Raw genomic sequence first — 17085 nt, forward strand, 5'->3', positions numbered from 1 at the left:
TGAGAAAAGTGTTAGAGAAGTAGACAAGAGTAATATTCAGATAAGAAACATGTTTAGGAGATTCAGCCTACCGAATTTGGTGGCAGATTGCATATGCAGAGTGAGGAATAAAAAGCACCATCAAGGATGATGCTTTGGTTTAAAATATGTAGAACAGAAAAAAAATTGGGAAATTACTCATTGTGTTAGGAAACACTAACAATCAGATTACATAGAAATTATTTTAAGATTGACTTCATCCAGGTTGAGTTAAACATGAAGTTGAAACATACAGGAGATGTCAGGTGAACATCTGGAGATATAATGCCTGATCTATGATAGAAGTGTAAGCTGAAGACACAAACTGCTGAACCATCTGAGTATGGGTGCTAACTAAAGTTCTGGAAGTGAAAGAAATCATCTAGTAGTAAAAAATCAACAAAGAAAAGCAATGTGGCCCTTCAACAGTGTCTATGGTCTAGGATGGAAAAAAATAAATATCCAAGGGGTATAGAATAGTAACCAAAGAGTCAGGAGTAAAATCTGGAGAGAGCTGGGTCACAAAAACCTACAATGACAATAATATTTAACAAAAGGAATAGTCAATGATTCTGATGTTTCTGAGACAAAATGGTTATTGGATTATATTTGAAGACATGTAATTTATTGATCACCTTAACAGGAGCTATTTTGTGGCAGCATTGGAGTTGGAAGTCATACTGGAGGGAGAAGAGGTATAAGTAAGAGTAAAAGAAATGGAGAAAGCGAATGTTGACGCAACCTCTAAGAAATGTGTCAAGGGTAATTTGAAGAATATGAGTGCTCCAATGAGGGATTTCATTGATGTGATCATGGTGGTGGCAGTGCTGGTGATGGTTTTAACTAATGCAAAACATTGACTATGCTTCAAAGACAATGGGCAGAATACAGTTGGGAGTAATTAAATACACAATAAAAAAGGTAAAATAAATAAATTAAATTTTCTGAAAAGATGGGGCAATGAGATCCATAACATTAGTAGTAGTACTATCTTTAAATGAGAAAAAGCACTTCTTTATTGTACCAGGAGAGAAGGAAACTAGGATGAGCACATACCATTAGGCATGTGCTATCCCATATCTCTTTCTCTGAAATAGAGACCAAAATCCTCTTCAGGTAAGTAAGGGGGCTATAGAAAAAGCATTTGGAGAGGTCTGAAGCACCTTCTAAAGATAGAAGGAAAATGAGTTCACTAGGTAGATATATTTGGATTTTTGATCAGTGTTGAGCATCCACTGGACTGTGATATGAAAGTGTAGTGAGAACAATTGTACTATGGCTTTCTCCAGTAGTGTTTGGTTGGTTGGGTCTGAGAATCCACAGTTGAATTCTCTTTAAATAAGAACCAGCCCTGCCCCCCAAAAAAAGCAAGAGATTTGGGATATTAACAAGAACATTCTTAAAATGGTAAAAAATATGAAACTTTATCTACATAATGAGAAAAAGAAAAGAAAAGGAAAACAGAAAAAATCTTATGAGTTGGGAAAAAGTAAAGAGATCAACTCATTAAAAGACTCGATAAGGTCAGAGAACAGTTGAGATGGGACCAGTTGCACAAGCAAACTGAAAGAAGGTGTGTTTGTAGGTATGAGTGATTTAGTCAGTGAAGCAGTTGTGCATGGTAATGGGTCCAAAATGCAATTGTGAGAGTATATGGCTGAAATGCAGTGGAGACAGTTAGTGGACATTATAGTGGAAAGACCTTAGAGGCCAGGTGTTGGAGAGGTCACCTACATGGTCACTGAAATGCTGATTATGTCAGCATTTAGGCTGGATAAGAGGATTGCAATCCAAATATCGACATTTTCAAAGAAAAATGGATAATGACTGGGAAATTAGAGCAGGGGTCAGCAAACTTTCTCTGAAGGTCCAGATAGTAGACATTTTAGGCTCTGTGGTTTATACAGTCTCTGTAACAACTACTCAACTCTGCCTTTATAGTATGACAGCATCTCTAAACAATATGTGTTACAATAAAACTTTATTTAAAAAATCAGGCGACAAGCCAAATTTGACACACAGACCATAGTTTTACAACCCTTGGATAATAGGAATGGACTGGGGGAAAGGTGGATTGTTTAGTTTTTCTCAAAGTGTGTTACATATAGCTGGAAGTACTACCTGAAATGATTTTAAGTGGGTAATGAAAAAACTTTAAAATTCTTAGTTGTGGAAAATTTCAAACATATGTAAAATTATATAAAACAGTATCATGAGATCTCAGGTACTAACCACACAACTTCAACAATTATCCACTCATAGACCATCTTATTTCATTAAAACTCTTATCAACTGCCCCCTCACAGATTGCTTTAAAAAAAATCAAAGATATCCAATTCATTTCAGAATAAGTCTTTAAAAGATAAGGATGTTTTCTTATCATTTAAAGAATAAGTCTTTAAAAAGACAGAAAACTGTACTTGAACAATTACAATTTTAAAAAGAATTTTTAAAAGAATGTCTTTAAAAGATAAGGAAAAAAATAGCCACAATGCCACTGCCAGAATTTTAAAAAGAAAACCCAGTTAAGTCCTTAATGTTATCAAATATCCAGTTGGCCTTATAATTTTTATTTTTACATTTTGTTTAAATTAAGAGCCAAATACGGTAAAAGTATTGCAATTATTTAATAAAATTCTTTAATCTGAAGACCATTTTATACTTCCTTTTTTTGGTAATGTGTTCATTTGAGTAAATTTGATTATCTACAGCCTGATTATCCCCACAGTATTTACATGTTCCTCTTTCAGATTTTTGTTAGATTCAGAGATTTGATCACATTAAGGTTTTTGTTTTTATAGTGTTTTTTGGCAGGAATACATATATAATATTGTATAATTTCATCAGAGGCACATAATGTTTGGCTGTATAATATAAACAGCCACTGAGGAATATTGCCTGGATCTATTAATTCATTATGCATAGCCAAATAAATGTTCTAATCCTATCATTCCTTCATTTATTAGCTGGATTATTTCTATAAAGAGTAAGTTCCTCTCATCCACCAGTTATTTATCTGATGTATAGTTTGAATGTGAAAAGCAAAATAGACACTTAATTGATTCTTTCCATTTACCAATTGTAAAAATAAATGGGTTCACGAGCACTCTTAAATGACAGTATTTTGTGCTAAGTGTCATGAATTCACATGAATTTAAAAACATTAATGAGTTTTGATTCACTATAGTTATTATCTTTATGATGCTGAAAATGTCCCATATATAAAAGCTTTAACCCTTCATGATAAAAGTTGCAAATACTTTCTGTTTGTCATCTATCCTTACTTTGTAAAGATAAAGTTTTCAGTGCACAATAAAATGTACTTTTATGAAATAAAATCTATCACTCCTTTTTCTTCTTGGGCTTGTTATGAATCATAGAAAAATTTTTTCTTTTTCCAGATTACATAGAAATTCAGAAATGTTATTTCTAACACTTGCATTGTTTTTTTAATTAACATTTAAATTTGTAATATTAGGTTTCAAGTGTAAAAAAAAAAGTACCTAGTTTTATATACATCCCTAATGGCTTTTTCTATATTTGCTATTTTATTCTTTTCTGTGATTGTCTTTAGAAATTCTCTGTTGACCTATTTTCTAACTCATGAGCCCATCTTTTGTGATGTCCAATAAATTTCAATCCCATCAAATTGCTTCCTGATGTTTGATATTATATTTTAGGTTATTGTTTTTGACAGATTTTTAAAAAATATTATTTAGATTTTTATTTTTATTTTGTTTTTTATTTAATTATTGTTCAAGTACAGTTTTCTGTCTTTTACTCCCAACCCAGCCCAACACCCCAGTGCTCCCCACCTCCCTCCCATTTCCACCCCCTTAGTTATTGTCCATGTGTCCTTATACTAGTTCCTGTAAATCCTTCCCCCTTTCCCCTGAAATTCCCTCCCCTATCCCCTCTGGTCACTGTCATCCTGTTCTCTATTTGAGTGTCTTTGGTTGTATTTTGCTTGCTTCTTTATTTTGTTGAGTAGGTTCCTGTTAAAGGTGAGATTATATGGTATTTGTCTTTCACTGCCTGGCTTATTTCACTCAGCATAATGCTTTCCAGTTCCATCCATGCTGTTGCAAAGGGTAGGAGCTCCTTCCTTCTTTCTGCTGCATAGAATTCCCTTGTGTAAATGTGCCATAGTTTTTGGATCCATTCATTTACTGATGGGCACCTAGGTTGCTTCCAACTCTTGGCTATTGTAAATTATGCTGCTATGAACATTGGTGTGCATAGGTTCTTTTGGATTAGTGTTTCAGGGTTCTTGAGATATAATCCTAGCAGTGGAATTGCTGGGTCAAAAGGCAGGTCCATTTTTAGTTTTCTTAGAAAATTCCATACTGTTTTCCACAGTGGTTATACCAGTCTGCAATCCCACCAACAATGGATTAGGGTCCCCCTTTCTCCATAATTTCTCCAACACTTGTTTGTTGCTTTGTTTATAATGGCCATTCTGACCGGTGTAAGTGGTATCTCATCGTGGTTTTAATTTTCATCTCTCTTGTAGCTAGCAATACTGAGCATCTTTCCATGTGTCTCTGGATCCTCTGTATGTCCTCCTTGGAGAAATGTCTGTTCAAGTCCTCTGCCCACTTTTTAATTAGGTTGCTTGTCTTCTTAGAGTGGAGTCGTGTAAGTTCTTTGTATATTTTGGAGATTAAACCCTTGTCTGAGGTATCATTGGCAAATATGTTTTCCCATACTGTTGGTTCTCTTTTTATTTTAATACTGTTTTCTTTAGCCATGCAGAAACTTTTTATTTTGAGGAGATCCCATTTGTTTATTCTTTTCTTTATGTCCCTTGCTATAAGGGGACATATCAGTAAAAATGTTGCTGCATGAAATATCTGAGATTTTCTTGCCAATGTTCTCCTCTAGAACTTTAATGGTGTCACGGCTTATATTTAAGTCTTTTATCTACTTTAAATTTATTTTATTGTATGGTGACAGATTTTTAATTCCTCAGTGACAACCTCAGGATATAACAAAATTTACAAAAATCTAAAACTAACATATTTGGATAATATACCTTAAACTATACTTAACATATAAAGTAGATCACAAATACTAATGCCTAGCTAAGTCTCTGTTTAAAATAATTCATGTAAGTACTGTGAATTAAAGTGTTCCTTGTTCGATTCCCAGTCAGGGTACATGCCTGGGTTGTGGGCCAGGCCCCCAGTATGGGGCATATGAGAGGCAACCACACATTGATATTTCTCTCCCTCTCTTTCTCTCTTCTTTCTACTCTGCCTAAAATTAAAGAAATAAAATATTTTTTAAAAATAAAATAAATGTACGTAAGTAAAACAATTACAATAATTGCAAGAATAAAATCAAATATGGCAGTATGCAAATATGGCAAAAATTGTGATAGTGGTATATTAATAATTCTACTTGGAAGTATTGTTATAGCTAAACACCTTTAACCATAAAAGACAGACTGTTTTTTAAGTTAAGCAGTTGGAGTAATAGTTGGAAGTAGCTGTGGAGAGCAGGGAGGGCACTGACCCGCCTCCTGATCTTGAGGAAACAAGGGTACAAGGAAATAAACAAGCACTGTTTGAGAACGAGGCAGGGGTGATGTTCCCTAATGAGACAGTCTGGTTTTAATCAAGGATAGAAAGAGGACAGAGTAAAAAGAATAGCTGGAATTTATGAGAGATTAAAATATAATGAAGTTCTAAAGGCTAGACATAACATTCTCAAACTGAGACATACTGGTATACTGTTAATAATGAGAATGTTCATACCCCATGATTCATTAATTGTGCTTCTGAGAATTTTTCTGAAGTAGCTGAATGGTCAGAAGAAAGTTATTAGCATAAGAATGATCTTTGCTACATATTAATAGATTGTAATAGTCTAAGTAAAGCAAAAGCCCCAAATGAAAGAGCATGATTACTCAATAGTTGAAAGTGACTAAACAAATAATGACGGTTTTCTATGACAGAATGACATAAGCCTCTAAAAATCCCAACCACAAATAGTTTAAGAATCATGCAAAACATTTTTAATAAAAATGAAAGGTAGTATTTGTTGGTTCATAGGACCGCAAAGTATGAGAAACACGTATACAAACAAGATTTATATAAATATGAAAAGATTTTCAGGATTTTAGGATTATAAAGTTGTTTTCATTATAATTTATTCTTTGATGCCATTAGAGTTTAATCAAAAATGGGTATATATGTATATAAAAATTTCCCCCCTCAAAACACTATAGACAGCTATCTATCCCACATCACTTTAAAAATATAACTACCTAATTATTAATGATGCTTCCTCAGACTTTCCTTATATTTTTTTCTGTATCGTTCCTTCTTTGAAGAAATGTTCATAAGCTTTATAATTATAACTGTGAATACAGGGAAAAGATGAGGAGTTGATAGTAGTTTAGTGGGAGGGAGGATGAATATATGAAGCATAGAAAATTTTGAAAGCAGTGAAGTTATTCTGTATGATAACAAAACAGTGAACACGTCATTATACATATGTCTAAAACCACAGACTCTACAACACCAAGGATGAACCCTAATGTAAATAAACTGCACACTTTGGGTGACGATGACATGCCAGGGTATGTTCACTGATTGTAACAAACGTGGGCTGTTGTGAGGAATGTTAACAGTGGGGGAGGTCGTGCAGGCAAGGGGCCAAGGGTCACATGGGAACTCTCTGTACTTTCCACTCATTTTGCTGTTTTAGGTTCAGACTTAGAAATGTGTCTATTAACATTTAAAAAGAGAGAGGCTAAGTTTCAATGTTTTATACTCTGTCTGATTAAGTAAATGTGATCTGAAGACTAAAGCATGAATTTGCAGGTAAAGCAGAAAAACATGTCAAATTGTGAGCTGGATTCTTTTAGGACAGATTATCGATAACTTTTCAGTGTGTTTTGCCATGTATATGGTAAGGACTATAATGGGATTTTGCCTTGTTACTCCATAGGTATACCCTGAGGATAGATAAATCTTTTACTAAAATGGTTCTCATTCCTTTGATAAAAAGTGCTTCATAAACCAGTCCCAGATCCATGTCTTTTTCACCTTGCGTTTTGTTACAGTTACACAGGATGAATGGAGAAGAAACAATACAAAAGAAGTAGAGCTGAATCAGACTCTGGAAATACCATGCTTTCAAAATATCACCTCAGAAATTTCCTCTGAATTTACCTTTGCATGGTTGGTGGTAAGCGTTGCCCTTTTCAGTAGATAACTGCAATGATCTTTAAATATTAATGAAGTAAAAATGAATAAAATTAATAATAGGGAAGGAAACATACTGGATGAGAGACGGGTATTATGTGTTAGGTTGGGGAATGGCTGTGGTGGGGGAGGGGAGCACTCAGCAAGCCTCTAGGTCTATGCATGCACTGATTTAAAATTAGTTTCTAAGGGTTAGTTTCTATTTCTATTTCAAGCTATGTACCAAGCTCTGATTACAGAAAAGAGTATGATGCTGCCCGGCAGAGGAGCCACGTCCAGTAGAAGCCCCTACTCACAGATGTTTGTTTTACAAGCAGCATATGCCAAGGGGTCGATCCTCTTTTCTCAGAATACTGCCATCACATCCTGGGAAGTACATGTCATTGCTTTGGATTGGGAAACACAAATGCTAATGCTTATCAAATACAGCTGGAAACTGTATCTGACAGAGGGTCTGTGTGACAAATAGCCCCTGCTCAGCTCTAGTACTGCCACAGGGACCAGCAGACCCATAAAAACCGTGTTTTCTGACTTCAAAAAAAATCCAGATATCCGGATTTGTTATACGAAATTTTCCAAGGCAAGCCAATCAAATGGCAGCCAGCTATTAGCCAATATACACATTAGACTTCTAATAAGGTTACATTAGATGATAATGTTACTGCACTAAAGGGGTCCCTTCGCCTGTGCATGTTAAAGCCCAATAACATGAACAGGAGTTTGCAGCCATGAAAATAAGGATTTAGTAAGATGGAGCATGCCTGGAGTCACAGGTAGCTCATGCTCAAAGACCAGGCTCCCCGATGGCTTCCAGGGGATGAATTATAGAGGGGAAAAGTCACTAATCACTGTGACTAAAGCAGTTAGGGCTGTGGTCTGTCTGCTAGGTTGGTGCTAGGGTAGAGGGTCGCTGATCATTGCGTCGGGTCCTGATGTCAGCCATGGAGTTGCTCTGTCTAACTCTAAAAGGACTCGTCCTGTGGGATCGTTCTGCTTTCCTGGGTCTGGAGCTAAAACACGACTGAGGTCGAGATATTTTGTTTAGTTTGATTGAAAACTCCGTCTCTGTAGTCAGTAGACCCAGGACTTTGTTCCTACGACTACAGGATGCCAACCAGAACCTCCTTGTCCTGAAGGCTTAATGCTTGAGCAAGGGAGAGGGAGGCAGGTGAGTCAGGACACTGGATGAGGTCAGTTTGAAACGATGGGAAAAAATCAAAATAAAGGGCAAACTGAAGCAAATAAGATTTCCCTATGGTTACAATAACACAAGACAAAAGTATTATAAAGATAATTATAAATACCTCTTTGGGACTTAGGGGGGCGACTTTCCCCACAAGTCCCCCGTGTGCCATGATGGAGAGTAAATATGAACGAGACATGATGTGATCTGCTTGGAGAGGAGAAGTGAGCAGTGGCCAGTTTCTCCGAGGAGAAAAAGGCCTCGAGCCCCCTCCTCCAGGGTCTTTTATTTGGTTGTAATACACAGGAATACAGGGTGGCAAGGATCAAACAGTAGATAACACTGCAAAGAAATCTGAGGGCTTAGTATGAGTGAGTCTGTCAGGAACAGACTTTTAGGGTTTCCTGCTCGAACCCTTAACATATGAATGAAAGCACTCTTAGCAGAGCAGATTTCACAGGTTTATCAGCAAGTCTTTGTGATGCCAGATTGTTCCCCAGGACACGCTCTAGCAAGGCAGGAGCTGCACCTCTCCCCATCAGGTATTCAGGCTTAAGAGGATTAGAGCCAGGAAGCACTTCTCCCAGAAAATATGGGAACTCGGGCTTTGACAAAGCTGGGGGGCAAGTCCATCGTTCTTTGTTGCAGCCCCCCGAGTCCTTCCATGAAGACCTCCCAAGTGATCTAGTCTGGCTTAGATTGCCCCCCACTATGAGGGGTCATACCCGTCATTGACTTCTGACCAAGCTTTGGGGGCAGTGAAAGGAAACTGAGGCAGCATTTGCTACCAGAGGCAAGCTTTGTCTCCTGAGACTTATATTCCAAAGGTCATCCCTCACCCTTAGCCACAAGGGATCAAGATATAATTTCTAGAACCAGGCAGAGCGGTCTACAACCGGGACTCTCTAAGCTTCCTGGACTTCCTGGAAGTTTATTTCCTTTGCCAGATTGAGGAAGTTCTCCTTTATTATTTGTTCAAATAAGTTTTCCACTTGTTGCTCTTCCTCTTCTCTTTCTGGTACCACTATAATTCAGATGTTGGGATGTTTAAAAATGTTCTAGAGTTTCCTAAGCCTCTCCCCATTTTTTTTGAATTCTTGTTTCTTTCTTCTTTTCTGTTTGGTTGTTTCTTTCTTCCTTCTGGTCCACTCCATTGATTTTAGTCTCATTTTTCTTTCCATCACTATTGGTTCCTTGTATATTTTCTTTTATTTTATTTCACTTAGCATAGACTTCATTTGTTCATCTAATTTGCTACCAAATTCAACCAATTCTGTGAGCATCCTGATCACCAGTGCTTTGAACTGTGCATCTGATAGGTTGGCTATCCCTTTGTCACTTAGTTGTATTATTTCTGGAGCTTTGATTTGTTCTTTTGTTTGGGCCATTTTTTTTTTTTTGTCGTCTCAGCACGTCTGTTACACAGTGAGGGGTGGAGCCTTAGGTGTTCACCAGGGTGGAGCAACAGAAATGGAGACCACATGGAGGGTTAGCAACAGGGGAGTGGGAGGAGGAGAGAGGGAGAAAAGGCACAGAGAATAAGTAGCATAGATGGTAGGTAGAAAGATAGACAGGGGGAGGGTAAGAACAGTATGGAAATGTAGAAGCTAAAGAACTTATAATTATGACATGGACATAAACTAAAGGGAGGGAACGTGGGTAGGAAGAGGGTGTGCAGGGTGGAGGGGAGTGAAGGGAGAAAAATGGGACAACTGTAATAGCATAATCAATAAACTATATTTAAAAATCAATTATAAGAAAAAATAATTAGAAATAATTTAGAGAATTACATGAGTGTTCATTTAGATATTCCAGAATGTGACTGTATTTTTTAGATTGTCATCACAATAAAAACACAAAATATAAAAATCCTCACAGAACTCATAGGCTTTCATGAATGTAGCAACTGATAGAGTTTCCAAAAGACTGTATTTGTGGAATTTTTCATTTCTATCACAAGTTATCTAGATTTTATGCACTGTCTTGGAAACTAGATCCTTCATAGAAAAAGATTTCTGTGGTAATGTGGCAAATCCAATAAAACTGACCTGCAAATAGGCTTTAGAACACAACCTGCAGATCGTTTTTCACTCTCTAGGTATTTTTTGGGTCGTCAGTAAGAGGAAAAGAAAACATATACTAAAGTAACTTTCTCAAACTGTGCCAAATTTTACAATGTCTCTTTGTCATCTGTCAGAAAACACTTTTCTTCCATGGGGTTTGTTTTCTGAAATATTAGACTTCCTGGGCATTATGCCTGTGGTTAGTACAAGTCCGTTGTTCTTGACAAACGGATACCATGTGGTTCTTAGGAAAAGACTGTAAAGCTGAAAGGACCTCAGAAGGGCGGAAACCACACCGAACAGGACAGTAATGGAAATGCACTTTCTATACCTTGATTACATTTTTAATATTTTCCACCAGCTGGCAAAGAGTCTCCACCCTAATTATCATAAATTACTATCAATAAGAATAATAAAGTTTAATAATAATGAAGTTTAATAAATGTGCACTGTAGAGATTCTTTGGTGGCTAGTGGGTTGACCTGTAGTGCCTTACCTTATCTTTAGGGTATGTAATCTGTTTTTCCAAGTAAATGTAAAGCTATCAGTTGTGTGCCTCTGAGCATCTCCAGAACAAAACAAACAAACAAAAAAAACTGTCACTCACTTCAAAAATTCCTGGCAGTTGGTACAGGGCTAGAACCCAGACACTCAATGCATAATTGAATGGATCGCTTTCTCTTTGTCTCCCGCCCCCGCAGCTCTATTCTTGTCCTCATATTAAATTGATGGTCACCAAATTGATGTTGGGCATTTCATCAGTTAGTGATTAGCAGCTCATTAAGTATCAGTGACTAGATAACTGAAAAGACATCCTTATCTGGTACTTTTCTTTAAAGAAACTAAGAAGTCTAAATAGACATCATCTTTGGATCCTGCAAGGACAGTTAAGATAAATGAGGGGCGGAGAGTGTGCCCTAAGGTCACACACAGAGAGGTTGAATTCTAAACTTCTGCTGGAACCTCAAGCCATGCTGTCACTTTAACTAATGCATCTCCATACAGACAACTGGAGGTATCTTTCTGAAAGAAACCTCTCTTCAAAGGGAATATTATATTGGCAAATGTGCTGATTAAATTCCTACTGTGCATTCCATTTTTAAATGCCCAAATCTGTTTGCTCCTCTGATTTACATCTGTGCTCCTCGCTGTCGACAGCTGCCTGATTCAGCGAGTCTGATATGAAATTATCTAATTTCCTCATATTAAGAAATAAACTGCAGCTTTTTTATGTCATGACTTACACACCCGCAGAGGACATAAATATCCTCTCCAACTATATTTTAGTTCTTTAATCTCGTGTTAAACTAGCTATAGCAATCATAATGATAAGCCAGTTGGTCTCCCAAACATCATATAATGAGGCTGTTAGAGAAAGATTAAAATGTAGAGACGCAAAGATGAGCTCGGGAGGGCAGAAACCTGCGATACTGAACTCAGTAATTCCAGGAAGCTGCACACACTCCCACTTCAAGTCTGCATTAAATCCTGGAGACTATTTTATAAACTAAAATTATTTTAATCTCGGTCACTGGAAAATAAAAGTCATGTCTTCCCAGATGTGGAATTTTATAGAACCTAATCAAGTCAGTTATGACCCTCATGAAGAAAGTTATTATTGGGATTCTCAGTTATCATTAGAGAATTACTATTTTGTGGGTGTATCTGACCCCATACTAAGGCTGGATTAAATGAGTTCATAGAGTGGATCTTTGAACCAGGGAAGTTGCTTTCCAGAACTGTGACTACTCTGAAGCAGGCAAGTGTCAGGTGCAAATAACGTATATAACACAGGCCTAGAATGAGAGGAACTAAGTGAACACACAGAGTTAACCTCGCAGTGGACACTGAGGGTCTGTGTGAATGGTGGGGCGATGGATAAGAGACCACAGGATACACGTCTGCTTAGATAGGATACAGATGGTAGATAAAGGACAAGTGAAATGTTTCCCATTTTATGTCGGGGCCACAAACATACAGTCATCAGGGGAATCTGCAGGCTTCTTCTGAGAGCTTCTACGTGGCCCCTAGGATTCTGTTTTCATTCTAAATTATCATCCCAATTCACATGTAAACATGTGAATCTGTTTGACTGCTAGGTCCTGCAGGGATACAAATGATAATACACGTTTCCTGCCATGAAATACAATTTTGATTAAAATTTATTTAAAAAAAAACAGAGAAAATAGTTTATTACTAGATGGACCTGAGATAACTTCTTTCAAAAATTATGTTTAAGCTGAATAATTAAAAATCAGTTGGCCAGTAAATGATAGACATATACTAAGATCCTGGGACCAGTGAGTACAAGTTGGTAGTTGGTGGGGGGGGGTGTGGAGGAAATGTTTGTTCTCAAAGTTGGTGTTTAAAGAGAAACCCATGATTTTTTTTGTAAAATCATGGCAAGAAGGAGAGGAACATTTCAGAAAGCAGTTGAATATTAGTGATAAAGGCATATAACTAAAACCTAAATACTCATATTTAAAAAAATTTTACTTATAAATGTATGTTTTCAATATATTGTTTTAAAATATTTTTGATGTTTTATATTTAAGCAAAGAGTCACATGATGCTAATAAACAATGCTGGTTCCCCGTGCCTATGGGAAGCCTCACTATTCAGGAAACAAACTGTGGCCTTCCACCTGATGACAGCTGACTCTAATTGTCCCACCGTAGCTCAAATTAAAGTGCTATCCAACCTACAAAGTGTTGACAACCAACTGTGATCATTAGAAAAATATTGTTCTGGTGCTCTGCAAAGTGGATGTGGGGAGCTTCGCAAGAAGCTGCTTTGATAGCACGGACTGCATGGAAAATAAATGGAGGAATGTGAAGATAGGAAGCAATTTGGAGAGAAACATGCAGCAATCAATACTGTTAACAGAATTTTTTTTACATTGCTTGTTAGTTTATTCAGCTTCCTTCCAGAAGGTATAATAGTCATTGTGAAATTGTCCACAGCCAGAAGGAGAAAAAGCAGCTTTGCTCTTTTATTCTTTTTCTCTCTTTTTTTTATTTAATTATTATTCAAGTACAGTTTTCTGTCTGTTACTCCCATCCCAGCCCACCTCCCCAGTGCTCCCCACCTCCCTCCCATTTCTACCCCCCTTAGTTTTTGTCCATGTGTCCTTTATACTTGCTCCTATAAATCCTTCCCCTTTTCTCCTGAAATTCCCTTCTCTCTCACCTCTGGTCCCTGTCAGCCTGTTCTCTATTTCAGGGTCTTTGGTTATATTTTGTTTGCTTGTTTGTTTTGTTGTCTAGGTTCCTGTTAAAGGGGAGATTATATGATATTTTTCTTTTACCACCTGGCTTATTTCACTCAGCATACTGCTTTCCAGTTCCATCCGTGCTGTTGCAAAGGGTAGGAGCTCCTTCTTTCTTTCTGCTGCATAGAATTCCATTAACAGAATTTATCGATGAGCTCTATATACTCAACACCCCAGTGTGCTGTGGTCCACACTGCCAGCTCTGACACAAAGCGTGTGCCATCCCAGAGACAAAATAATATCACTAAATCAAATTGTACTCTGATCTCTTTTCTGAATTGAAAGTTCTGATTCTAGTACAAAAATAGGAAAGCATCCACAAACCATTTTCATGTTTGTAGGGTCTTTTAGGGACATAGGGAAGCAGTATCTCATGTTTCAAAATGACCCAGCCAGTCCTCATCATGCAAATCATCTTATCCAACTCCTGTACGCAACTTAATTAGGTGTTTCTCTTCTGTAGTATGATTTTGTATTTGCTTTTCCTGTGAATGAGTTCCTCTTAAATAGACCCTAAGCAGAAAAGGCAAGGACTGTTTATTTTACTATGCTCGCAAGGCTGTGTATAGCAAAATTATAAACAGCATGACTTTGGGAGAAAAATTGCTGTTTTCGAGCCCTTGCTTTACCATTTACTAGCTGTGTGACCCGAGAGCTAGGATTAGGGTACATAGGGCCCTCACCTTGGGTGCACAATTTAAGGGAGTGCTCAAAACATCAGTAATCACAATATAATGATTAATAGAATATTTTGAAAATCAACATTTTGGGAAAATCCATGACAAACAAAATATCAACATTTTAAATAAAGGCAGGCTATTGTTTGTTTGTTCTGAGACCCAGCTATGCTGTTCGGGGAGTAGTGTTTTCCAACCAGTCTGTGCTTCCTGAGCCTTCAGGGCATTGTGTCCCCAGCAGGTGCATGTGTAAGAGTTGACAGAGGAGAAGAGATTGAGCAATGCACGGCTTTATGTAGCAATTTTTTAAAAACCTAATTGTAGAATTTTTGTCAACTTTTTCCACTTAGTCAAAATATGGGAGGGTAGTTTCATAAGTGCACACAGGGGCATGTGTTTTTCCTTTTGTCTTGGAATTCGCATCTTGGATATGTTGCCAAATGTGAGCTTTGATTACCTCACCTATTAAAGGGGCTCATTTTAGTGCTGACCTCGTAGTATTGTGATGAGCTGTAAATAGGGTAACACAACTACATAGCTTTGCACAGTCCCACACGGAGTAGGTATTAAAAACTAATCTCTAAATTCAAAGGGCTAGTTTTATGACTCTCCATAACTCCTTAGTTTAGTCAGGCAGATAAGGAATAGTCATGAGGAAGCTGACCCTCAGCTGACCATCACTGACCATCAGAGAGGCTGGAGGGCAGTCAGTCTGTATTACGTAATTGGTGTACTGCATGTCAGGGCTAGTAGAGGTTAGTTGGTTCAATCCACATTTTCCACTAAATCATAAGGGTCCATCAAATTGAGAGTCCCATGAAGTTTTAGATATGTTTACTTATACTTTTAAAAGTTGCCAAAATTGTTTCTTTAAAGAACAAGAAGAAAAAAACAGGCAAGAATAAAGACTCTACAAAATAAGATTCCCTTACCAGTCTGTTTCCTGTGAACCCTAAGACTGTTATTAGCAGGTAGCAGTTGAACTATATTTTATGACCCCTAGAGTCATAGTGGGTATGACTGCCAACGGCCCTTTCAATCAGCAAATTGCCCACACCTCTGGAGTATATAATTTACATAAAGGCCTCTGGCCTCTAAGAATTTCTTTTAATTTTTTCATTTCTGATATTCCCTAAAGGTTTTTATTGTGTGTAAGCGTGATGATTTGGTTTCCATTAGCATGTTCTGTGTCTGAGGCTTATTTGCCCCTGGTCCTGGGCATCCCTGCTTTTTGGTGCTGTGACTCAAGTACCTTCTTACTTTGTTCTTACTTTGTGTGACCTTTGAGTAAGTTACTTAACCTCAGCTTACTCCAGATTGCTGTAAAGAGTCAATAAGAACTGGTAGGTATCCCTGGCTGGTGTAGCTCAATGGATTGAGCTTGGGCCTGCAAACCAGACAACTGTGGTTCAGTTCCCAGTCAGGGCACATGCCTGGGTTACAGGCCAGTTCCCAGCAGGGAATGCATGAGAGGCAACCATACATTGATATTTCTCTTCCTCTCTCCTTCCCCTCCCCTCTAAAGATAAAGAAATAAAATTTTTAAACAAAACAAAAAAACCCTGGTAGGCACAAAATAGATGGTGGGTGGGTGAGAATAGTACAGGAAATGGAGAAGCCAAAGAACTTACATGTATGACCCATGGACATGAACTGAGGCAGGGAGGGAAGGTGCAAAGTGGAGGGGGATAAAGAGGAGGGAAAAACAGGACAACTGTAATAGCATAATCAATAAGATATACTTTAAAAGAGAGAGAGAGATCTTCCAGGCAGGAAAAAAGAAAAAGATAAGACTTTACCCAGTGTCTTACCCAGTAGGTGCTAAATAAATTTAAGCTATGACTAAGAATATAAAATTTTAGTAGTGGTGGCAGCATGATATGGGTGTTAATATTTCTCCCTCTCCCAGCTCCAGACATTTAAATGTTCACCTGCTTTAGTCTTTTCCACCTCTCCTCCCATTTGCTGTGTGAAGGGAGCCACTCATGTGCAGTCTTTCTTTGGCCCCTTTACAACTGAGATTTGAGATTCTTTCAGGATTTCTGGATCTGGTAGGTCACAAGGCATACTTGGCAACTGAATCCCCTCTTTCCCAGCAAAGAAAAAAACCCTTCCCTCTATAAGAGTCAACTGTGCCCCCTCCCCCCCAAAAAACCCACAATTAAACAAAAACCTTTGAATAAATTGGGATTTTGTTTGTTTTGTTTTTAGTGTATCTTTCCTCCACCAATTAAATCACCCCGTCTAGTTACACCCAGCTATACACTAAAGGAAAAGGCATTTTCCAGATCTGCAAATGCTGAGTAAAATGCCACCCAGTACTTAAAGCTAATTTTGCAGCCCTTGTCTCCAGAAAATAAGTTCTCTCCCTTTAATTTTCTATACCGTTCTTCATTAAGAAGGCAGCAGAATAGACTTGTAGGTCCTTCTTTATGTGGCTATAAAGGTGTGTAATTCGCTGTTTGTAAAGCTGATACCAATCTTAGCCATACTCACTTAAAGAATTGAGTCTTACATAAGATTTTCTAAGTATACTCTGGAAATATTTATATGAACTATTTAAGAAGTCTATGTTCATATCTCTACTGTTTCTGCTCCCAGTCCATACTTGAATTCTCTCACCTGGCTTCCACTTCTTCTGCCTGACTTGGATTCAGGG

At 37.5% G+C, this 17085-nt stretch overlaps 1 protein-coding gene across 3 annotated transcripts in view; it reads left to right on the plus strand.

Moving 5' to 3' along the window:
* CD96 (CD96 molecule) overlaps window positions 1–17085 on the plus strand; it is a 93260-nt gene that overhangs the window by 11150 nt on the left and 65025 nt on the right. For all 3 annotated transcript variants that reach the window (XM_037144316.2, XM_037144317.2, XM_037144315.2), the window contains exon 3: window positions 7091–7215. In XM_037144316.2, the coding sequence (XP_037000211.2) occupies window positions 7091–7215 (125 nt within the window). The remainder of the gene's footprint in view (window positions 1–7090; window positions 7216–17085) is intronic.

The sequence above is a fragment of the Artibeus jamaicensis genome, unplaced genomic scaffold (genome assembly GCF_021234435.1).
Source record: "Artibeus jamaicensis isolate MK-2021 breed Jamaican fruit bat unplaced genomic scaffold, CSHL_Jam_final contig_3126, whole genome shotgun sequence".
Lineage (NCBI taxonomy): Eukaryota > Metazoa > Chordata > Mammalia > Chiroptera > Phyllostomidae > Artibeus > Artibeus jamaicensis.